The sequence below is a fragment of the Salvelinus alpinus genome, chromosome 2 (genome assembly GCF_045679555.1).
Source record: "Salvelinus alpinus chromosome 2, SLU_Salpinus.1, whole genome shotgun sequence".
Taxonomy (NCBI): Eukaryota; Metazoa; Chordata; class Actinopteri; order Salmoniformes; family Salmonidae; genus Salvelinus; species Salvelinus alpinus.
The window spans coordinates 13,197,937-13,222,701 of NC_092087.1; the positions used below are offsets into that span (position 1 = coordinate 13,197,937).

At 41.8% G+C, this 24,765-nt stretch overlaps 1 protein-coding gene across 1 annotated transcript; it reads left to right on the forward strand.

Annotated features, from left to right (window-relative positions):
* Window positions 1–3,209: 3,209 nt before the first annotated feature.
* On the forward strand, window positions 3,210–24,565 carry LOC139542544 (V-type proton ATPase subunit S1-like protein). The gene is made up of 7 exons (XM_071348111.1): window positions 3,210–3,368; window positions 7,953–7,993; window positions 8,239–8,327; window positions 8,938–9,179; window positions 9,454–9,504; window positions 9,772–10,015; window positions 18,733–24,565. The coding sequence occupies exons 1-7, from the start codon at window positions 3,265–3,267 to the stop codon at window positions 18,994–18,996; spliced, it is 1,035 nt and encodes a 344-aa protein (XP_071204212.1). The 5' UTR covers window positions 3,210–3,264; the 3' UTR covers window positions 18,997–24,565.
* The last annotated feature ends 200 nt before the right edge of the window (window positions 24,566–24,765 follow it).

Here is a 24,765-nt window from a genome sequence, read left to right on the forward strand (position 1 = left end):
GATTGTGGAGGCCAGGTCATCTGATGCAGCACTCCATCACTTTCCTTCTTGGTAAAATCGCTCTTACACAGCCTGGAGGTGTGTTGGGTCATTGTCCTGTTGAAAAACAAATGATAGTCCCACTAAGCGCAAACCTGGTGGGATGGCGTATCGCTGCAGAATGCTTTGGTAGCCATGCTGGTTAAGTGTGCCTTGAATTCTAAATAAACCATAGATGGTGTCACCAGCAAAGCACCATCACACCTCTTCCTTCATGCTTCCCGGTGGGAACCACATATGCAGAGGTCATCCGTTCACCTACTCTGTGTCTCACAAAGACACAGCGGTTGGAAACAAAAATCTAAAATTTGGACTCATCCGACCAAAGGACAGATTTACACCGATCTAATGTCCATTGCTTGTGTTTCTTAGCCCAAGCAAGTCTCTTCTTCTTATCGGTGTCCTTTAGTAGTGGTTTCTTTGCAGAAATTTGACTATGAAGGCCTGACTCACGCAGTCTCCTCTGAACAGTTGATATTGAGATGTGTCTGTTACTTGAACTCTGAAGCATTTATTTAGGCTGCAATTTCTGAGGCTGGTAACTCTAATGAACTTATCCTCTGCAGCAGTGGTAACTCTGGGTCTTCCTTTCATGTGGCGGTCCTCATGAGAGCCAGTTTCATCATTGCGCTTGATGGTTTTTGCGACTGCACTTGAAGAAACTTTCAAAGTTCTTTAAATTTTCCGGATTGATCGACCTTCATGTCTTAAAGTAATGATGGACTGTCATTTCTCTTTGCTTATTTGAGCTGTTCTTGCCATAATATGGACTTGGTCTTTTACCAAATAGGGCTATCTTCTGTATACCACCCCTACCTTGTCGAAACACAACTGATTGGCTCAAACGCATTAATAAATAAATAAATTCCACAAATTAACTTTTAACAAGGCACACCTGTTAATTGGTTGGCTGAGGGAATGTCAAGAGTGTGCAAAGTTGTCATCAAGGCAAAGGGATGAATACTTTGAATAATCTCAAATCTAAAATATATTTTGATTTGTTTAACACTTTTTTTGGTTACTACATGATTCCATATGTGTCATTTCACAGTTTTGATGTCTTCACTATTATTCTACATTGTAGAAAAAAAGTAAAGATGAAGATAAACCCTTGAATGAGTAGGTGTGTCCAAACTTTTGACTGGTACTGTACATTTGTATTAAAGTAATCAAAAGTAGTACCGGTAGCCTATTTGGTACCATATTTCTAGCATGCAACGACTACATCAAATTTGTGACTCTACAAACTTTTTGGATGCATTTGCAGTTTGTTTAGGTTGTGTTTCAGATTATTTTGTGCCCAATGGAAATTAATGGTAAATGATGTATTGTGTCATTCTGGAGTCACTTTTATTGTAAATAAAAATATAATATGTCTCTAAACAAGTATACATTCATTTGGCTACCATGATTATGGATCATCATTAATGAATCTTGACAAATGATAAGTGAGAAAGTTACAGAGGCACAAATCATTTATCCAAATACGTTTGGTTCCCTAAAATGGGGAGACTATGTACAAAAAGTGCTGTAATTTCTAAACGGTACCCAATATGGATGAAAATAACCCCAAATGTAAGGTGACAGTCTGCACTTTAACCTTATAGCCATTGTATAATTTGAAAGTGCTGGAGTACACAGCTAAAACAACAACAAAATGTGTCACTGCTCAAATAATTTTGGACTGCACTGTATGTCAGGAATCCAATGGGATGATTTGAGGTAGGCAGCGGTCTAACAGTACTGCGGTTTCGTCACTTTCCTCGCCCCAACCTGGGCGTGAATCAGAGACTCTCTACACACAACGACAACAGTCGCCCTCGAAACGTCGTTACCCATGGCCCCACGAAAACCGCGGCCCTTGCAGAGCAGCCTAATCCCCCGCTTTATTGACTACGTTTCGATCGAAATGGCTCTTCTTCGTCAGGTCAAACAGACTGTGCTCACATCCCAAAATATACACATTTCACCTTACATGACCGTTAAGCACATGATGCATGTGTGTGTGGAAACAATTCAACTCACTTTTGCGCATAGTCAATCATAATTAATCACAGAGGTACATATGGTCATAAAGGATTACATGCATACAAATGGGTCCAAGTTCAAACCGAGGAAAATCTAGGTACAATACGCTACAATAAAAAAGTAGGGTAAAAAGAACATAGGCTATCAATGGACTGATTCATATTGTATTAATCTAAATAGTAATAAAATAATAAAATAGACCCAAAACATCATAATATAATAGCAAATGCTCATGATATGATAGTTTTTATTTTAAATTAATGGGTGGTGACACCAGTCAGTTGTCATAATAAAATTAGTTATAGGGGTTGAAATACAGTGCCTGCTGCTGCAACTGGTGTGAAATGGTTGGCTAGTTAGCGATGCGCGCCAGTGGCCTGTCAATCGGTGACGCCACTCTCTGAAACCTCGAAAAAACTGTTTAATTTGCTCAGGTTGCTGAGGAGGATCAACAGTGTGCGGGCCTGCCTGTTCTTTACAAGCATATTGTACAATCTCATCATTCATGGATTACTGATGTACAAACAGAAGGGTAGACTAGTCTAGGAGACAGAACGGATTCCTCTATTGTCAGACAGCTATATTCCATTGATGAGAATGAGGATGTAATTCCAGTGGTTTAACATGTCTTTTGTCATATTTCATACTGCTTCATTAACCCATGATCGAATCGGATGCAGAGCTTTTTTTCTTCTGAATAATTTTTATTTATTTTACCCTTATTTTACCAGGTAAATTGACTGAGAACACGTTCTCATTTACAGCAACGACCTGGGGAGTTACAGAGAGAGGAGGGGGGGATGAATGAGCCAATTGGAAGCTGGGGATGATTAGGTTGCCATGATGATATGAGGGCCAGATAACTGGTTTATCGTACAAATTAATTCCAATAGAGATAGCATCGTATCTAGGTCATTTAATCATGGGGGTGCCTTCCCTATCGAAAAAAAATCCCGGCAAGCATACTGACCTTGAACAAATAAGTATCTGTGTATTTATGAATCAGTTTTGTTGAGAGCAGCTCATGGGCTTTGTGTGCGTGTGTTCTGAGTGGGTGTGACCGTGACACATGATTACCCCTCCCTCTAGATGCCTATTGGCTGCTGCCCGTGTCCATCATTAGGTTCATGCTTCGGCTCTTATCGAAGAACGTTATGAAGCAGTCATCATCTGTGGCAGTCTCACCTGGCCGGCTCCATGGCAAAACAAGACTTCTTTATGTATTTTTATTTATTTTCTGTCGTTTATTTTCTGCAGCTCTCTTTGTCCTTTGATCAAGTGTCTGCGGTTGTGGAAAAAAGGTAGGTGTGAAAGGAGCTATTTCAACTCTAGGCTGGAGTCAGGCAGGGCGATGGATGGATGCTGTGCAGACGGAGGGGGAGAACGAGGGTCTTTTATAGTGTGATGAGACCGTGGGAATGAGGAGAAAGATACCGTTTTAGAATGCGTTTGTGAATCTGTAAAAAGCATGATCTCGTATCATCTGTAACCATTGTGATAGTGATTCCCCTCTTGTACATTTAAGATGTGCTGCACTGTTACTGTAGGGTACGATACTGTAGTGTGCACATCTGCAATGCAAATGTAGCTACTAGGGCTCTGTCAGTGAAATACAAGAGACAATGCATAGGTGTTGCTCTGAAGGCATCAGTTTACAGGGCAAATCCATATATGCACTACAAAAAATAGACAGGGATGAATGCTGCTACATCAGAGATGAGATGGAGTCAAATTATGTGTGCTGTATACTGCAGACAGCCTTCCTCTAAGAATTCCACTATTTGAGTACAGCTCCGTAAGATGCTAGATGGAGGAATTCTCTTCTATTTTATTCTATGCTACTCACCTCAATATGTCTGGCACGGCTGCCACTCAAATAATCAAAATGTAAAAACAGTAATCACATAAAAACCTTTTGTTATTTCTGTAACACAGAAACGTTATTTTCATTAGTTTTACAGTTGAATATATTGAATAGAATATGTTAACTATGACAAAAAGGATACAGATTGTTATAGTAAATTAATGTATTTGTTTGTAGTATTCCATTGGACAGCAATTCATTGATTTTGGTTCTAGTGAATGACAATGGGATTATTGCAGTTCATTTTAAGAACATGGATATAATATCCCATGAATTGTATTTTGTATAACTTTAATGAATGCAGTAGTCTGGGGGAGCCGGATCCACCATATTTTGACTGAAATATGACATAGCAGATTGCCCGGTAGATCCTGGTGCCTTGAATACCCCCACCTTCTGAACCCTGCTGACTTCTTAATCATCCTGTTTTGGCATGTGGCATTTTGTCATAACCCTGACATTTGCCCCAGCTGCTGCTGCCTAGGCTCCAGCAGCCTCCAGTCAACCTTTCTTGAATAGACAGCACAGGGGCTTTATATCTAAATATAAGATCAGATGTTAAGCTAAAATGTTAGGCAGTATTGTGCATGTACTGTTTATACATTTCTTCATATCATATTTTATTGATATTTCAATTCAGATGCCTGTAAACATGCCCTGAATACAAAGAATGGGCTTATAATGCTCCCAGTAGGGTAGCTATGTGATATTGTGATATTTAAGCAATAAACGTGAAGGGGTGTGGTATATGGACAATATACCACGGCTAAGGGGTGTTCTTGTGCACGCCGAAACGCGGAGTGCCTGGATACAGCCCTTAGCTGTGGTATATTGGCCACATACCACACCCCTTCACGTTTATTGCTTAAATATCACAATATCACATAGCTACCCCAATATCACATAGCTACCCTACTGGTAGCACAACCACCCAATTTATAATGTGATTTAATCAGGTGATGAAAACATAGAATACAGTAAACAAAGTCACCTGATGATCCGAGAGGTCAGGATCATTCCAAATGCAATAATCCTGAAACATAATCAATAAAACACATTTTCAGGCTCATTTCACTTGTCAATGTGTCTTTTGTGCATTTAGGAACAAACTATACATGGACAATACTGCTTAACATGTTCGATCTTTAACTGAAAAGATCAACCCCCCCCCACAACCCACCAACCCCCGACCTGTTTACCAAAGTAATTATTCTCCGCACTTTCTCCTAACACCTTGGGCTCATCTATTAGGGAACATTTAACTTCATAAAAAAACAGAATGTAATTGGCAACATATTGCCTCAAGGGCATTGGTGGCAACATGTAAGGCAGTGCAGGCGTTAGTCTGAGCACAGGAGGAAGTCTAAAAGCAGCCCCTCTTATCTTCAAACTTACCCTCACAGAATACATGACATGTCTGGCATTGTGAGGTGAGTGAGAGAGATGATCAGTGGATCATATTTATTATGTAATGGCTGGTCCACGACATGCTATGTTGCAGCCAGTCAATGACAGCAGCAGGGTAGAGTACAGAGTGGATTTGTAAGCTGATGTGTAGGGTGGGGTGGGGACAGAGGTAGGAGAGGATTTCTTTATCCCCTGTAGATCATCACAATCGGTTCAGTCGTTTGAATGAAAGCTACATTTTTGCTTGGGTTAGTGGTTTTGATGAGGCCGTGTAGGTCTGTGTAGCAAATTCAGGTTGACATTTGTGTTCAGATAAATGACTACTCAGTGTTCTGTCACTTTTTATTACGTAACAATGGCATCTGCTGGTGAAAAGAAGACAGAGCAATCACTCCTTATCAACTCCCAAATGTATTGTTACATCACTGAACCAGGCCAACAGAGATACAGCCACAGATGGGCTTTCAATAACAAATGTCAGATAATTACACTTTTACACTGAGGTACACTGAATATGTTCTAGTCATGTCATAGACAACATAGTATTACAGTAGTATATGCCTCTCTGCAATAGTATTAAACAAATCGCCACACACAATGCAGTGCCTTACTGCAGGGTCATGCTTTATGAAGTGATGAACGAATCAGATAAGGAATTCTGATTCATGCAGAATATAAGCACAATGTAATATAAATACTATTTAGCAGCGCTTTTATCCAAAGTGACTTACAGTCACGCTTGCATACATTTTACTTACGGGTGGTCCTGGGAATCAAACACACTATCCTGCGGTTGCAAGCACCAGACTCTGCATTGGATTATGACTGGGTAAACTATAGATGCGAACTACCCACTGCTCTAATAGACTAGTAATGGTCCAATGGAGAATTCTACTCGACACCCGAAGACGAAAGCTATAGAAAATGTGCTTTGTACATTACATTGCTGAAATTTGCATTGATATAAAAGTACCGAGACGCTTTTTTACAGACTACAGGCTAGTGCTAAAATTACACTGCTAATGTTTGTCAGTCAGGGTTGGAGTCAATTCCATTTCAATTCAGGAAGTTAACTGAAATTCAAATTCAAATGAAGAACATTGGAATTTCAGTTTACTTCCTGAGGACTCCAACACTGCTGCCTGCCAGTCCAGGTAGCTTCCTCAGATCTGGTGGGCAGACAGTCTACGCTAACCCCCCTTAGCCCTAATGAGTATACCATGGTCTGGCTGCTAGCTCCCCTGATTCCCAGGTAAGGATACCATGGTCTGGCTGCTAGCTCCCCTGGTTCACAGTAAGGATACCATGGTCTGGCTGCTAGCTCCCCTGGTTCACAGTCAGGACACCATGGTCTGGCTGCTAGCTCCCCTGGTTCACAGTAAGGATACCATGGTCTGGCTGCTAGCTCCCCTGGTTCACAGTCAGGACACCATGGTTTGGCTGCTAGCTCCCCTGGTTCACAGTCAGGACACCATGGTCTGGCTGCTAGCTCCCCTGGTTCACAGTCAGGACACCATGGTCTGGCTGCTAGCTCCCCTGGTTCACAGTCAGGACACCATGGTCTGGCTGCTAGCTCCCCTGGTTCACAGTCAGGACACCATGGTCTGGCTGCTAGCTCCCCTGGTTCACAGTAAGGATACCATGGTCTGGCTGCTAGCTCCCCTGGTTCACAGTCAGGACACCATGGTCTGGCTGCTAGTTCCCCTGGTTCACAGTAAGGATACCATGGTCTGGCTGCTAGCTCCCCTGATTCCCAGGTAAGGATACCATGGTCTGGCTGCTAGCTCCCCTGGTTCACAGTAAGAATACCATGGTCTGGCTGCTAGCTCCCCTGGTTCACAGTAAGGATACCATGGTCTGGCTGCTAGCTCCCCTGGTTCACAGTAAGGATACCATGGTTTGGCTGCTAGCTCCCCTGGTTCAGTCAGGACACCATGGTCTGGCTGCTAGCTCCCCTGGTTCACAGTAAGGATACCATGGTCTGGCTGCTAGCTCCCCTGGTTCACAGTCAGGACACCATGGTCTGGCTGCTAGCTCCCCTGGTTCACAGTCAGGACACCATGGTCTGGCTGCTAGCTCCCCTGGTTCACAGTAAGGATACCATGGTCTGGCTGCTAGCTCCCCTGATTCCCAGTAAGGACACCACGGTCTGGGAAGATTTGTTGGTAAATTACCTTTTATCTTTTTAAGAAATTCTGAAAGAGATTGGTGTGTTTGTTTCACTATCTGATCATGGCATGGGGTTGTTCAAAGACAGACATGTATTTGTTTAAAATCTATCACTTGATGGTTTAATTTCAGAGAGACAAAAAATCATGTTTTATTTGCTAAATGTTATATATCCGCCTCACTCACAGAGAAATAAGTAGTACTGATAGGTTTTAAATGTAACAAATAACTACATTTTAAATAAAGAACTGTACAAATTATACATTTGTGACATTAATATTAAATACTTTTTATTTTAATGATGTTATGTTCAATCTACCATTGTCTCTACATCTACAGTCCTAGTAATACTATAAGGGATATTTACGTTGATGTTCACTGTCCAGTACCTTATAGGCTACTTCTATATCATCTGAAATAATCATTTATTTTTGTATGTTTACAGTTTAGCGGGGCCCACATCCCAAGATATCAGGGTTCAAAACAGTGAGTTATTTTCCCTTATTGTCAATGGATTATGTAAATGTTTTGAATTGTTTTTTTTAATGGTATGTGTATAAAAAAAGACACTAAATTCACTGGTAGCACTTCACCTTGTGTTGTTAATTTATCTGTGTAATAGTGACACTGGTGTAGTAGTAGTGACACATTGTTAATATTAATTTGATAATTGCTTTATAAGTTCTAAATATTTTATTTAATAAAATGTCTCTCTTTCTCCTTGTATACAGATGGGTTGGCTGCCCAGAGCCACAGTGCTGCTTCCGATGGGGAGAGTTCTTCGCTTATAGCGGAGGACCCTCTCAGGAGAGTCCTGCAGGTCCCAATTATTATCTTTCCTTCCTCCCGAAGTGTGCACTTGTTCACTTCACTTCACTGACTTGAAAGGAGATGACTGGTACAACAAATATGGTGGAAACTCCCACTAGCCAATGCCTCTACCAGATTTGCAGAAAATAGTGAACGAGTGCACACTTCAGAGAAGGGAGATATAGACTACTGTGTGTGTGATTAGACACTAGAGACTGACGTTTCTAGGAATCCAATATGGCGTTGTTCATGAAAAAAGCTTTTATTCCCAGCCGTCTGAAACTAATCCCAGACAGAAGGCTTAGTCTCAGTGAGATAAACCATTAGATTTAATTTCAACATAAAATTATAAATAGATTAGATTATTCCTAACAACAACACCTTTACACAAAGTCTTATTGGTCAATGAACGCCAACTGTAGACCCCACAATGAGATGAAAAAGCAATCTGTAATAGTTTTTCAGATTACTGTTGTTTGTCAATCAGTGAGCCACCATCTTATCTCTTTCTACCTCTCCTTCTCCCTTTCTTATTTTCTTTTGTCTTCCCCTCTGTCTCTTCTGCTATCTCTCTCCCTCTTTCACCCCTTCCTGTTTCATCCTCTCTTCACCACCGTCAGCCCTATGAGTGGCAGCTGGACTCCCCACACAGAACCAAACGGAGCCTACTGCAGACATCCAGCATTCTTCCTTACTCTCCTCTGAGCGTGGTTTACAACAGCAAAACATGTATCCTGTTTCGGGCCAGGAAGCTTGCTATCAGGTTCAGGAACAGCACCTTAGTGGATCTCACAGAGAAGGCCTTCGGCCCCGATGCACCAGTGGACACCAAAGGCTCTATGTGCAGCAAAGACAAAGCTACGTATGTCTGCTTAGCGGCTGTAGATATTCCTCCTGCCCTTCCCGATACATTAATCTTCCTCGCTATCCTCCATTTTCGAAGGATTAAGTAATGACAGAGAACACCGGAAGAAGAATTATCACTGAATTATCAGAGTGAATTATTGTAATGTTTGTTTATGTGTCAATTAATGCAATGAGGAATGGGTTGCCAACTGGCAATTTGACACAAAAATAAAATGTCATTAATTGATTAATTCATTCGATAGTACTATTGAACCTTGTTTTTCCACCAGGCTTGTACTACGTTTCGGAGATGTGGAGGACTTGAGAGGACTTGCAATTAGGTTTGCCTCTTCATTATTTTTTATAGCCAGTGCTAGGCTTTAAGGACCATTTTGCAAATAATAGATTGGCCCATGGATTTCCTTGTCAGGTCACATGTAGGTAAATAAAACACTTGGTCTGAAGTATATTGTGCGGGGTCCATTTTGGTTGTGATACTTGATATTTATTTATTGTACTGTACACTGACTGTAAGTCTCTCTTGATAAGAGCATCTGCTAAATTACTCAAATGTAATTGTGTAATCAATGTATGCACTGTTCCAACAGACTACAAATGTCCAACACATTCTATGAGTCGGCAGGGCAGAACTGGTTTACTCTGGACAGCGTACACATCCACTACAACTGGACCCACGAGGCAACGTTCAACGCCACCGATGTTTACGCTCCTAGTACCCACTCCTACCACTGTCAGCACGTCAGCAGTCTGCAGAAGTACGACACGCTGCTCGTACCCAGCTCCATCACAGACAACTCTGCAAACTGGCACATCACCTTCACAGACTTCCAGGTTGTTATGCATTGATTTTACAGGGAGGCATCGTTTTATGGCAGGAGGGCGAGGCACGTTTTAATAGGGGCGCATGTTCTGAGGGTTCTGTTGGAACTCGGCAGCTACTCCTGTTGAATTGTAGTGAATAACTGGATAACTTGAATTGTTTGTTAAAACCTTTTGGTAAAATAATCATGAATGATCTGTAAACAGAACTGCAACTTGAGTGTGGCTTCATTCAACTCGTCATAATACAGGGCAGTTCCTAGTTATACCTCTAGGCGGCATCATTTTTTATACCATAACAATACCTTGTTATTTATTGTATTGTTTTTTATTGTGTTTGTGTATGAACCCAGAAAGATTCATGTTTGGTTTCTTAAAGAGTTACATGATATATAAAAATCCACAAGATTAAAAAAGGATATCATATCCTTTATGTGCTGCGCTGAGACAACCATAAATTATCAGCATTGTCATCATACTGCAGGCCCGCAACAGGTAACCCTCATTGACTCTTATTTTTAACCCATGTCCTCACTCGAGGCATAGGCCCAATGGTTCTAGACAATCTTGTACCTATACCAATTCAAACCAATCCCATGGTATTTTCAAATAAGGGGTTACCTACTGATCATAGCATGCTTGTATTAGAGACTCCATCTGACCTGAAATCCGGCAGCTGCGGTCTAGGATTAGTTCATGTAAATTCCAGAACTTTGATTTCAAAGATGGATTTGATTGAAATTCTGGCTTCTGAATCCAATTTGGACATTCTGGTAATTTCTAAAATAATTCTGTGCTGGACTCTGATGTGTCTCTATCTGGTTATAATGATTACAGATGGGACAGAATAGGAAGAGGTGGGGGGGTTGCCATATTGACCATTCAAATATTTTTGTATCTCTTGCTACCTCTGTCCCTAAGCATTTTGGTTGTTTTGTTCTTAATGTGGGCCTTGTTCCTAATATCCAGCTGACACTAGTTGTCTTGTTCTTAATGTGGGCCTTGGTCCTAATATCCAGCTGACACTAGTAGGAGTGTATCGCCCCTCTCGGCTTCTTCATGTTCTCTTAACAATTTATTTGAATTGCTAAGTATGGTAAATAGGAGCTATTCGTTTTGGGAGATTCTAATATTGTCAGATACGCTAAAAGATATTTGCTCTGAGCTAAACCTGTCTCAGCTGATAACTGAACCTTCACGGCCCAATCCTAAACCTGTCTCAGCTGATAACTGAGCCTACACGGCCCAATCCTAAACCTGTCTCAGCTGATAACTGAGCCTACACGGCCCAATCCTAAACCTGTCTCAGCTGATAACTGAGCCTACACGGCCCAATCCTAAACCTGTCTCAGCTGATAACTGAGCCTACACGGCCCAATCCTAAACCTGTCTCAGCTGATAACTGAGCCTACACGGCCCAATCCTAAACCTGTCTCAGCTGATAACTGAGCCTACACGGCCCAATCCTAAACCTGTCTCAGCTGATAACTGAGCCTACACGGCCCAATCCTAAACCTGTCTCAGCTGATAACTGAGCCTACACGGCCCAATCCTAAACCTGTCTCATCTGATAACTGAGCCTACACGGCCCAATCCTAAACCTGTCTCATCTGATAACTGAACCTACACGGCCCAATCCTAAACCTGTCTCATCTGATAACTGAGCCTACACGGCCCAATCCTAAACCTGTCTCAGCTGATAACTGAGCCTACACGGCCCAATCCTAAACCTGTCTCAGCTGATAGACCTGAAGCCTACACGGCCCAATCCTAAACCTGTCTCAGCTGATAACTGAACCTACACGGCCCAATCCTAAACCTGTCTCAGCTGATAACTGAACCTACACGGCCCAATCCTAAACCTGTCTCATCTGATAACTGAGCCTACACGGCCCAATCCTAAACCTGTCTCATCTGATAACTGAACCTACACGGCCCAATCCTAAACCTGTCTCAGCTGATAACTGAACCTACACGGCCCAATCCTAAACCTGTCTCAGCTGATAACTGAGCCTACACGGCCCAATCCTAAACCTATCTCATCTGATAACTGAACCTTCACGGCCCAATCCTAAACCTGTCTCATCTGATAACTGAGCCTACACGGCCCAATCCTAAACCTGTCTCAGCTGATAACTGAACCTACACGGCCCAATCCTAAACCTGTCTCATCTGATAACTGAGCCTTCACGGCCCAATCCTAAACCTGTCTCAGCTGATAACTGAGCCTACACGGCCCAATCCTAAACCTGTCTCATCTGATAACTGAGCCTACACGGCCCAATCCTAAACCTGTCTCAGCTGATAACTGAACCTACACGGCCCAATCCTAAACCTGTCTCATGCTGATAACTCCGAGCCTTACACGGCCCAATCCTAAACCTGTCTCAGCTGATAACTGCAGACGCCTACACGGCCCAATCCTAAACCTGTCTCAGCTGATAACTGAGCCTACACGGCCCAATCCTAAACCTGTCTCAGCTGATAACTGAACCTACACGGCCCAATCCTAAACCTGTCTCAGCTGATAACTGAACCTACACGGCCCAATCCTAAACCTGTCTCAGCTGATAACTGAGCCTACACGGCCCAATCCTAAACCTATCTCATCTGATAACTGAGCCTACACGGCCCAATCCTAAACCTGTCTCAGCTGATAACTGAACCTACACGGCCCAATCCTAAACCTGTCTCAGCTGATAACTGAACCTACACGGCCCAATCCTAAACCTGTCTCAGCTGATAACTGAGCCTACACGGCCCAATCCTAAACCTATCTCATCTGATAACTGAGCCTACACGGCCCAATCCTAAACCTGTCTCATCTGATAACTGAATCTACACGGCCCAATCCTAAACCTGTCTCAGCTGATAACTGAGCCTACACGGCCCAATCCTAAACCTGTCTCAGCTGATAACTGAGCCTACACGGCCCAATCCTAAACCTGTCTCAGCTGATAACTGAGCCTACACGGCCCAATCCTAAACCTGTCTCATCTGATAACTGAGCCTACACGGCCCAATCCTAAACCTGTCTCAGCTGATAACTGAGCCTACACGGCCCAATCCTAAACCTGTCTCAGCTGATAACTGAGCCTACACGGCCCAATCCTAAACCTGTCTCAGCTGATAACTGAGCCTACACGGCCCAATCCTAAACCTGTCTCATCTGATAACTGAGCCTACACGGCCCAATCCTAAACCTGTCTCAGCTGATAACTGAGCCTACACGGCCCAATCCTAAACCTGTCTCAGCTGATAACTGAACCTACACGGCCCAATCCTAAACCTGTCTCAGCTGATAACTGAACCTACACGGCCCAATCCTAAACCTGTCTCATCTGATAACTGAGCCTACACGGCCCAATCCTAAACCTGTCTCAGCTGATAACTGAGCCTACACGGCCCAATCCTAAACCTGTCTCAGCTGATAACTGAGCCTACACGGCCCAATCCTAAACCTGTCTCATCTGATAACTGAGCCTTCACGGCCCAATCCTAAACCTGTCTCATCTGATAACTGAGCCTACACGGCCCAATCCTAAACCTGTCTCAGCTGATAACTGAACCTACACGGCCCAATCCTAAACCTGTCTCAGCTGATAACTGAACCTACACGGCCCAATCCTAAACCTGTCTCATCTGATAACTGAGCCTACACGGCCCAATCCTAAACCTGTCTCAGCTGATAACTGAGCCTACACGGCCCAATCCTAAACCTGTCTCATCTGATAACTGAGCCTACACGGCCCAATCCTAAACCTGTCTCAGCTGATAACTGAGCCTACACGGCCCAATCCTAAACCTGTCTCAGCTGATAACTGAGCCTACACGGCCCAATCCTAAACCTGTCTCAGCTGATAACTGAGCCTACACGGCCCAATCCTAAACCTGTCTCATCTGATAACTGAGCCTACACGGCCCAATCCTAAACCTGTCTCAGCTGATAACTGAGCCTACACGGCCCAATCCTAAACCTGTCTCAGCTGATAACTGAACCTACACGGCCCAATCCTAAACCTGTCTCAGCTGATAACTGAACCTACACGGCCCAATCCTAAACCTGTCTCATCTGATAACTGAGCCTACACGGCCCAATCCTAAACCTGTCTCAGCTGATAACTGAGCCTACACGGCCCAATCCTAAACCTGTCTCAGCTGATAACTGAGCCTACACGGCCCAATCCTAAACCTGTCTCATCTGATAACTGAGCCTTCACGGCCCAATCCTAAACCTGTCTCATCTGATAACTGAGCCTACACGGCCCAATCCTAAACCTGTCTCAGCTGATAACTGAACCTACACGGCCCAATCCTAAACCTGTCTCAGCTGATAACTGAACCTACACGGCCCAATCCTAAACCTGTCTCATCTGATAACTGAACCTACACGGCCCAATCCTAAACCTGTCTCAGCTGATAACTGAACCTACACGGCCCAATCCTAAACCTGTCTCAGCTGATAACTGAACCTACACGGCCCAATCCTAAACCTGTCTCAGCTGATAACTGAGCCTACACGGCCCAATCCTAAACATCCATCGAAATCTAATCTGATTGATCTTATTTTGACGAATACTCCAGATAAATATGTTGATAGTGGGGTTTTCTCACTGGATTTTAGTGACCGTTGGCCAGTTGTCTGTGTCAGAGATATGAGAATGCATAAATCTAAGCCTCGTGTCATCACTAAGAGGACATTTAAAAAAGCATTTTTTTTTTACATAATCTTTATTTTAGTGACTTCGATTGTATCTCAGCTATCCCTAACCTGATTTAGCTTGAAGCTTTTTTGCAAATGTCTTCAATACTATTGTAGATAATCATGCCCCTTCAAAACTCTGATAGTAAAGGTAGATCGAATGCCTGGTTCACTCCTGAATTATCCAAAGTCATTCACAAGAGAAATGTTGCCTGGGTCAAGGCCAGGAACACAGGTTTAGGCCCAGATTGGCAATCTGTATTGTAAAGGGAATCTGGCTAAATTCTGGAAAACTGTCAAATCTCTAAAGGGTTGCACTTCCTACTCTCCGCCCCAACAAATTCATTCTTGTCCCATTACGGACAAAAATGGCATCATTGATGCATTTAATTGTCATTTTATTTCAGCGGGCTATCTTTTTCAAAGAGCGTCTAGCCCTACTATCTCTAAGAGTGGGCTTAACGCTGATTCTGACATTTTGCAGATTAACTCAGAAAATGGTAGTCAAGTTATTGCATTTCGGCATTCTGTACTTCAAATCAAATCAAATGTTATTGGTCACATAGACATGGTTAGCAGATGTTATTACGAGTGTAGCAAATTGCTTATGCTTCTAGATCCGACAGTGCAGCAGTATCTAACAGGTAGTATCTAACAATTCCACAACAAAACCTAATATCTAACAAATTCCACTACAAAACCAATACACACAATCTAGTAAAGGAATGGGATAAGAATATATAGTATTAAATATATGGATGAGCAGTGACAGAGTGGCTAAGATGCAATAGGTAGTAAAGAATAGATAGTGATGGATACAGTATACATTATATCCATACGAGATGAGTAATGTGAGATATGTAAACATTCTTAAAGTGATATTATTAAAGTGACTAGTGTTCCATTTATTAAAGTGGCCAATGATATCAAGTCTGTAGGTAGGCAGCCGCCTCTCTGTGCTAGTGGTGGCTGTTTAACAATCTGATAGCCTTGAGATAGAAGCTGTTTTTCAATCTCTCTGTCCCAGCTTTGATGCACCTGTACTGACCTCGCCTTCTGGATGGTAGCGGGGTGAACAGGCAGTGGCTCGGGTGGTTGTTCTCCTTGATGATCTTTTTTGCCTTCCTGTGACATCGGGTGTTGTAGATGTCCTTAAGGGCAGGTAGTTTGTCCCCGGTGATGCGTTGTGCAGACCACACCACCCTCTGGAGAGCCTTGCGGTTGTGGGCGGTGCAGTTGTCTTACCAGACGTTATACAGCCTGACAGGAAGCCATCAATTGTGCACCTGTAAAAGTTAGTGAGGGTTTTCGGTGACAAGCCACATTTTTTCAGCCTCCTGAGTGTGTCTGTGTGTGTGGACCATTTCAGTTTGTCTGTGATATGTACACCGAGGAACTTAAAACGTTCCACCTTCTCCACTGCTGCCCCGTCGATGTGGTTAGGGGGGTGATCCCTTTGCTGTTTCCTGAAGTCCACGATCATCTCTTTTGTTTCGCTGACATTGAGTGAGAGGTTATTTTCCTGACACCACACTCCGAGGGCCCTCACCTCCTCCCTGTAGGCTGTCTCGTCGTTGTTGGTAGTCAAGCCTACCACTCTTGTGTCGTCTGCAAACTTGATGATTGAGTTGGAGGCGTGCATGGCCACGCAGTCGTGGGTGAACAGGGAGTACAGGAGGGGGCTGAGAACCCACCCTTGTGGGGCCCCAGTGTTGAGGATCAGAGGGGGAGAGATGTTGTTTCCTACTTTCACCACCTGGGGGTGGCCCGTCAGGAAGTCCAGGACCCAGTTGCACAGGGCGGGGTCGAGACCCAGTGTCTCAAGCTTAATGATGAGTTTGGAGGGTACTATGGTGTTGAATGCTGAGCTGTAGTCAATGAACAGCATTTATACATATGTATTCCTCTTGTCCAGATGGGATAGGGCAGTGTGCAGTGTGATGGCGATTGCATCGTCTGTGGACCTATTGGGGCGGTAAGCAAATTGAAGTGGGTCTAGAGTGACAGGCAGGGTGGAGGTGATATGATCCTTGACTAGTCTCTCAAAGCACTTCATGATGACGGAAGTGAGTGCTACGGGGCGATAGTCATTTAGTTCAGTTACCTTAGCTTTCTTGGGAACAGGAACAATGGTGGCCATCTTGAAGCATGTGGGGACAGCGTACTGGGATAAGGATTGATTGAATATGTCCGTAAACACACCAGCCAGCTGGTCTGCGCATGCTCTGAGAACGCGGCTAGAGATGCCGTCTGGGCTGGCAGCCTTGCGAGGGTTAGCACGTTTAAATGTTTTACTCACGTCGGCCACGAGAAGGAGAGCCCACAGTCTTTGGTAGCGGGCCGCGTCGGTGGCACTGTATTGTCCTCAAAGCGTGCAAAGTAAGTTGTTTAATTTATCTGGAAGCAAGACGTCGATGTCCGCGACGGGGCTGGTTTTCTTTTTGTAATCTGTGATTGTCTGTAGACTCTGCCACATACGTCTCATGTTTGAGCCATTGAATTGCGACTCCACTTTGTCTCTCTACTGACACTTTGCTTGTTTGATTGCCTTACGGAGGGAATAACTACACTGTTTGTAGTTCGGCCATATTTTCAGTCGCCTTGCCATGATTAAATGCGGTGGTACGTGCTTTCAGTTTTACACGAATGCTGCCATCTATCCACGGTTTCTGGTTAGGGAAGGTTTTAATAGTCACAGTGGGTACAACATCTCCTACACACTTCCTTATTAACTCGCTCACAGAGTCAGTGTATACGTCAATGTTATTATCTGAGGTTACCCGAAACATATCCCAGTCCACGTGATTTAAGTAATCTTGAAGCGTGGAATCCGATTGGTCAGACCAGCGTTGGATAGACCTAAGCACGGGCGCTTCCTGTTTTAGTTGTTTTAGCTGCTCCCCTCATTGCTGGCTCAGTAACCTATATCTTAAATCTAACATTGTTATCATGAAAAATTCCAAAAGTATGGAAAACAGTGCTGCCACTCCATAAGGGCAGAGATGGTAGTGATCTTGATAATTATCATCCAATCTCCAGGCCTCCATGTCTGTCTAAGATTCTCAAATCTTTGGTAAATAAAGCAATTTCCCCTACTGCTGACCTGGCTGTGACAAGGCTATAGTCTGATTTTGCAACTGTACAGGACGCCCTTACTGATATAAAACTTGTGCTTAAATACATGTTGTTTTCAAATTCTCGTAAGATTGGCTCATCGGATGGTTCTATAATCGAACGAGTCCCCTTGATCACAGGAGACTGCATTCTTTACCAAAAGGTTGGCTGGACCTTTTTGAAGTCACGTAGATCACATCATTACACTCTTTTTGTTTACAAAGCCCTGCTGCACAAGCTTCCAACTTACTTAACTTCACTGTTTAGATTTACATTTAACTTCCTTGCACCCTATGTTTTAAAAAATCTCCAAAATACATTTCGGTTGGATGCTTTGGTGTCCCTAGGGCAATTCAGACAGGTGACAGAGGATTTTATAATGAAGAAAGTGTTTGTTTTAATTGACTGTGTTGTATCTTAATGTGTATTTCATGGGAATATTGTGTATATTTATGTTTATCTATAATTGCCTATTGATGTGTTTGTTTTCGTATTGTGCTGGGCTCATTTGCAAAAGAGACTATAGTTTCAATATGACTTCCCTGTTGAAATAAAAGTAAATAAATGTAATCTTTGTAGAGCAGGGACGATACCAGTATTGCGATAATCTTTAGTATCTTGGCAAGAAAACAACACACGAAGCGGCTTCACTTCTTTAGGAAAACAGCTCTAATGTTGGAAACAAACATTATTATGTTGTCATCCAGAGTCACAATTATTTATTTTTCAAGGTATAGCATACAATATTTTACATACAGCATGTTTTTTAAGGACCAAAAACTTTTGTCTGCTTCGTGTTTTCATTTTTGCCATGTAAAAAAATATTGCAATACTGATTTCGTTACAGCCCTACTTTGTTGCATCGTTTACTTTACTCTAACATCTCACCTTTATATTTCTCTTTGCTCGACAGATACAATCGTTCAATGTGCTGTCCAACAAGTTTGGCTCAGCCAGCGATTGCGCTACGTTCTTCACTCCGGCAATCCTCATGGGTCTGATCACCTCCCTCATCCTTCTCCTGGTCCTGGCCTACGCGCTGCACATGGTGGTGCACCTCAAACACATCGACACCTACGAAGAACACAAGACCACCGTCTACTTCCCCCGCAGCACAGAGACTGCAGAATGCTCCGGCACCACCAGCTCCGCTGCCACTGAAAAAAACAGCTTGTAGGACTCCGTTTCCCAGGATCCACCTCAGTCTCCACCACTAGGAGTATACTGTAAACTGTTTCTGTAGGTGTCAGTGAGTGACTATGCAGGGGCTCTGACTATGAGTTCTCTGATAGCTGGCAGACTGACCGACTGACTGACTAAACTCAATATATAAAGCAACCTCCCATACTGAAGGGACAGAAAGACATGGTCATATAGTCTGAACCTGATATGGTTGTCCACTTTTGCATCACTGGGCTCAAGCAGTGGTTGTTCAAGCCAGGTAGTTCTAATAATTTGTGGCTCAGCATCATCTGGTGGATTTGGATACAGCTTTGGAGGTGATCCTGAGACATTGACCAGTTATCGGGCATTGCAAATCAAAAACAAACTAAATATTATGTACTCTTGAATGAAATTCAAACTGATATAAGAACAAAAAAGTATTCATTTAGTTCCTTGTCAGTACTATAAATGCTGGTATATATACTGGATAAAGAAGTTTCATTTTAATAACAAAACCGTACCGTAAAGGGTACATACCGTAAAGGGTACATACCCTAAAGGTAATGCAGTATATACTCTTATGTAATTAATGAATCAATGTGTTACATTCTGGTGTTTCAGACCTGTGTTTTCAAGAACTTGTGTTATTACGAGCTTTTGTGAAAATAATACTGTATGTACATTTCGGGCCCGTATCCACAAAGCGTCTCAACAGTAGAAAATTGTTCGGAAATTCTAATAGAGACATTTTACTCCTACTCTTATTCGTAAAAATAAAAGCTATGCATGAGTCCTATTAGTCAATAAAGTCCCACCTAGTTGACAGAAATTTAGGCGACCTCATGAGCTGTCCTAAAGTAAATGTTTTAGCCTAGTGCGTTGAAGAATTTAGGCATATCATGTGAAATAGGCTTGTGAAGTCATTGTCAAATAAGCAAGAGATACTGTTGTATGTAGGTCTAGATTATTTATGGGTGGATCATATATAAATATCAAAACATTATTTTAAGGATCATATAGCCAGGAGTAAAATCAACTCATAAAAGTTTATCTCAGCTGGTAATCACAACATTTTGAGATAGTGCAAAGTAAAGACAGTGATGATGCTCATTGACGTTGCTGCAAATGATGGGGAATAACCAATTGTGACTCAAAAGCAATTCCATGTGGCGCAGGAACCACTGACTCGCTGCCTTTTTCTATTATTAAGACTCCTGCTGGTAACTCTTAACTGGTTAGCCTTTCTAGGACACATGTTCCGCTAGCGGAACCCCACCACAACATTTCGCTGAAAAGGCAGCGCGGGAAATTCAAAAATATCTTTTCGAAATATGTAGCTTTCACACATTAACAAGTCCAATACAGCAAATGAAAGATAAACATCTTGTTAATCTACCCAGTGCGTCCGATTTAAAAAATGCTTTACAGCGAAAACACAACATATGATTATGTTAGATCACCACCAAGTTCAAAAACACACAGCCATTTTCCCAACCAAAGATAGGAGTCACAAAAACAGAAATAGAGATAAAATGAATCACTAACCTTTGATGATCTTCATCAGATGACACTCATAGGACATCATGTTACACAATACATGTATTTTTTGTTCGATAATGTGCATATTTATATCCAAAAATCTTAGTTTACATTGGCGCCATGTTCAGAAATGCCTCCAAAATATCCGGAGAAATTGCAGAGAGCCACATCTAATAACAGAAATAGCCATCATACACTTTGATGAAAGATACATGTTTTACATAGAATTAAAGATACACTTGATCTTAATGCAACCGCTGTGTCAGATTTTAAAAAAACTTTACGGAAAAAGCACACCATGCAATAATCTGAGACGGCGCTCAGATAAAAACAACATTTCTCCGCCATGTTGGAGTCAACAGAAATACGAAATTACATCATAAATATTCCCCTACCTTTGATAATCTTCATCAGAATGCACTCCCAGGAATCCTAGTTCGACAATAAATTGTTGTTTTGTTCAATAATGTCAATTATTTATGTCCAAGTAGCTACTTTTGCAAGCACGCGCTTGCAATATATCCAAACGCTCGTGCAAGTCACGCATAACGTCGGACGAAAACTTAAAAAAGTTATATCACAGGTCGAATAAACTTGTCAAACTAAGTAGAGAATCAATCTTCAGGATGTTGTTATCATATATATCCAATAACGTTCCAACCAGAGCATTCCTTCGTGTCTGTATAAGTTATGGAACGCAAGGCGATATCATGTGGAATGCGCGTGACCAGGAACTGGCAATCTGCCAGACCAATGACTCATTCCCCTCTCATCCGGCCCCACAACACAGCATAAACTTCATTCAACGTTCTACCGACTGTTGACATCTAGTGGAAGGCGTAGGAAATGCAAACAAATCCATATCTTCCTGGGATTTGAATAGGCGATGAGTTGAAAAACAACCAGCCTCAGAATTTCCACTTCCTGTTTGGAAGTTTGCCTGCCATATGAGTTCTGTTATACTCACAGACATAATTCAAACAGTTTTAGAAACTTCAGAGTGTTTTCTATCCAATAGTAATAATAATATGCATATATTAGCATCTGGGACAGAGTAGGAGGCAGTTCACTATGGGCACGCTATTCATCCAAAGTGAAAATGCTGCCCCCTATCCCTAAAAAGTTAATCTTTAATTATCTACATCATGTTTTTTCAAGTTATACCTTTGGAGCACATTGTTAAAAAGTATGCCTAAATTGGGCATGCCTGTAAATTGGCAATTGAAGGCATCTGGGGTTTTTGTAGCTTCCAGTTTGTACACCAGATATGTGATGACTTAATTTCCATACTGAGCAGTACAGGAAAGCCCTACACAAAAAGCCACTATAGATTTTTCAACCAAGATGTTCTTGGCAAAACTTTCTTCGTTCTCGATTCGGTGAAAAAAAAACAGTGTTAGAAAATGTCAGTGTCCAGTTGCAGATGATTCAACAAAAACCAGGTTGCACTGTGTGGCGCGCTGTCATCAACCAAGAACAGCTTACTTAAAAAATCTATGGCAGCGTTTTCTACAAAACGTACAGGGCTTTACAATAACGTCCAGTATGGAAACATGGTTATCACATATCTGTCATACAAACGGATGGCTAGGGCTTATGTTCGATCAAAAGACCTTTCGAACATTGTCTGCATCATTATCGGCAAGTTACTTGATGCGTTAGCTACAGTGCCAAAACGAGTTAGAGTTGTTAAACGGGAGTGGAGTGTGTTGATATAACAATAATTTAGTAAAAATTCTGCTTTTAAAAACCATCAGAATTGGTCAATATAAATAAATATGAGTGATAACATATTAGGCAAGAATTAAGGGTAGGCAAAGTGATCATGTTGGGCAAAAATTATTATTAGTTTTTCACCGTGGTTGTCTGAAGCGTGCTATAGAGTTCACAACTGGCGTGATTACCAGCTGAGATAAACTTTTATGAGTTGATTTTACTCCTGGCTCAGAGTTTGTCTAAGCAGTGTCTTAACATCATCCTAAACCTACTCTGAGTTGGGAGTTTTTTTTGTCAAAAAACAGGTTTTAACAGGATTCCTAGGACCTTTTCTGAGATGCTTTGTGCATATGGCCCCTGGTTTTGTAAATTTTCAAATGTGTTTTCTTCTTACAGGTGGGCCTTCAGTAGTTTTACAGTTAAAACACTATATAGGCAACCAGACCTGGGTTCAAATACTATTTAAAATATCTCAATTACTTTCACATACATTTGAAATAAGAATTCAGAAATATTTTATTTGAAAAGTAGTAGTTGAATATATTGAGTGTATTTGGAAATACACGTGGAAAGTATTTGAAAATACTCAAATACACTGACTCAAATACACTCCCATGCATTTAACCCAGGTATTTGAAAATAGTGTTCGAAATAAGTATTTGAAAATACTCTCAAACACAATTTGGTAGACTATTTCGTTTTGACAAATAACCATTAAAATACTCAAAAGTATTTGTTTTGGGCTGTGTATTTGAAAATACCAGATACTCAAATGCACATTTGAACCCAAGTCTGTAGTCAACATTGAACTATTTAAAAAAGCAATAAATTGAATCAATTGGCAGAACCACATCAACAATTTATTGTTGTTTAGTGATATGCAGCATGCCCATGGCTAGAAAATAAATTTGCATACAACAGTAGCTTACTCTGATGGGTAGAATTGTGCAATTTGTCTAGGAACCTATCATTATGTACCTTTCATTGATCTGTAGGCTATCTGTTTGGAAAATTAAACCCAAGTTGGCTCAACTGTGTTTATTGCTCTCTATGAAACTTAAAGATTATTGTGGAAGTTTAAGATATTTCAGTTATTAATAAATGTTGTTTAATTCATGAAAAATAGGGATGGGTTGTAGAGATTTGAAGGACAATGAATGTAAGAAATCTTACCCAGCTAGCACATTTGGTTCCTTGGAAGTTGTGGGAATGTATGATTTTGGTTTCCCATTGGTTCTGGGAAGGTAGCCATAAAGTTTCCTGACCGTTAAAATATAACGTTTTTTAAACATTCTGACAACGGAAATACAAATGTAGCCTGTTCTGGGAACAGAATGCAGGGAGGTTCTGAGAAATATTTTTTGGAGTTCCCTAAAAGTTTTCCTGGGAGGTTTTATTAACATTCTGAGAACAGATATTATAGGTAATTTGAATGTAATTAAATAACATTCTGAAAAAAAAATTCTATTGAACTTTTAACAACACTGCTAGCTTAGTTTGTGTTAACTGTTTTGAATTCAAAGCACAGATAGGACACATGGAAAGTAGGCAAAAATGATAAAAACGTTTTTATTGTGGTATTTCGAAGGACCATCTTATACTCCCACATTACTTCCAGATTACTTCCAGATTACTTCCACATTACTCTTCAAGTTTCATAGATTTCAATTGACACGTTTGAGCCAACTGCCATCCACCTCCTTCAAAGAGCGGGCTTGCCAAACTGCATTGCAGATGTGTTGGGAACTGTGGGTTAACTAGTGAAAGCACATGTCTTGCAAACAGGAGACCCTGGGTATGAATTCCAGCAGTACCTGAGCTTATAACTGTTATCACAATGACCTATATATTGCTTAGGGAACATCCTCCTGAATGCACAGGACGTACTTCGAACACCCGACAAAGTCAACATCCCCATCATTAGCAAGAGAAAGAGGACACAGAGCGGGGTGCCTCGTAAGGATCCGCAGAAGGCGAGTGGGAAAGCTGCTGTTACCGTCAATATCACTTGCCAACGTACAATCATTGGACAATAAATTAAACGAGGTACGAGGTAAATTAGATGAATATTCTACCAACGGGACATCAAAAACTGTAACATCTTATGTTTCACGGAATCGTGGCTGAACGATGAAATGGATATTCAGCTAGCGGGATATACGCTGTACCGGCTAGATAGATAGAACAGCACACTCCGGTAAGACATATTTGTAAAAAATATCTGGTGCACAAAATCTAAGGAAGTCTCTAGATTTTGCTCGCCTGAAGTTGAGTGTCTTATGATAAACTGTAGACCACACTATTTGCCAAGAAAGTTTTCATCTATACTTTTCGTGGCTGTTTATTTACCACCACAGACGAATGCTAGCACTAAAACAGCACTCAGTCAGCTATATAAGGAAATAAGAAAACAGGAAACCGCTCACCCAGTGGCCGGGGACTTTAATGCAGGGAAACTTAAATCCGTTTTACCTCATTTCTATCAACATGTTAAATGCACAACCAGAGGGAAAAAATATTCGAGATC

Excerpts from the sequence above, each read along its gene's own strand:
- LOC139542544 (XM_071348111.1), top strand. The coding sequence starts at position 3,265 with ATGGCAAAACAAGACTTCTTTATGTATTTTTATTTATTTTCTGTCGTT. Across the intron at positions 7,994-8,238 it reads AGATATCAGGGTTCAAAACA|ATGGGTTGGCTGCCCAGAGC; the intron begins GTGAGTTATTTT and ends CCTTGTATACAG. Across the intron at positions 9,505-9,771 it reads TTGAGAGGACTTGCAATTAG|ACTACAAATGTCCAACACAT; the intron begins GTTTGCCTCTTC and ends CTGTTCCAACAG.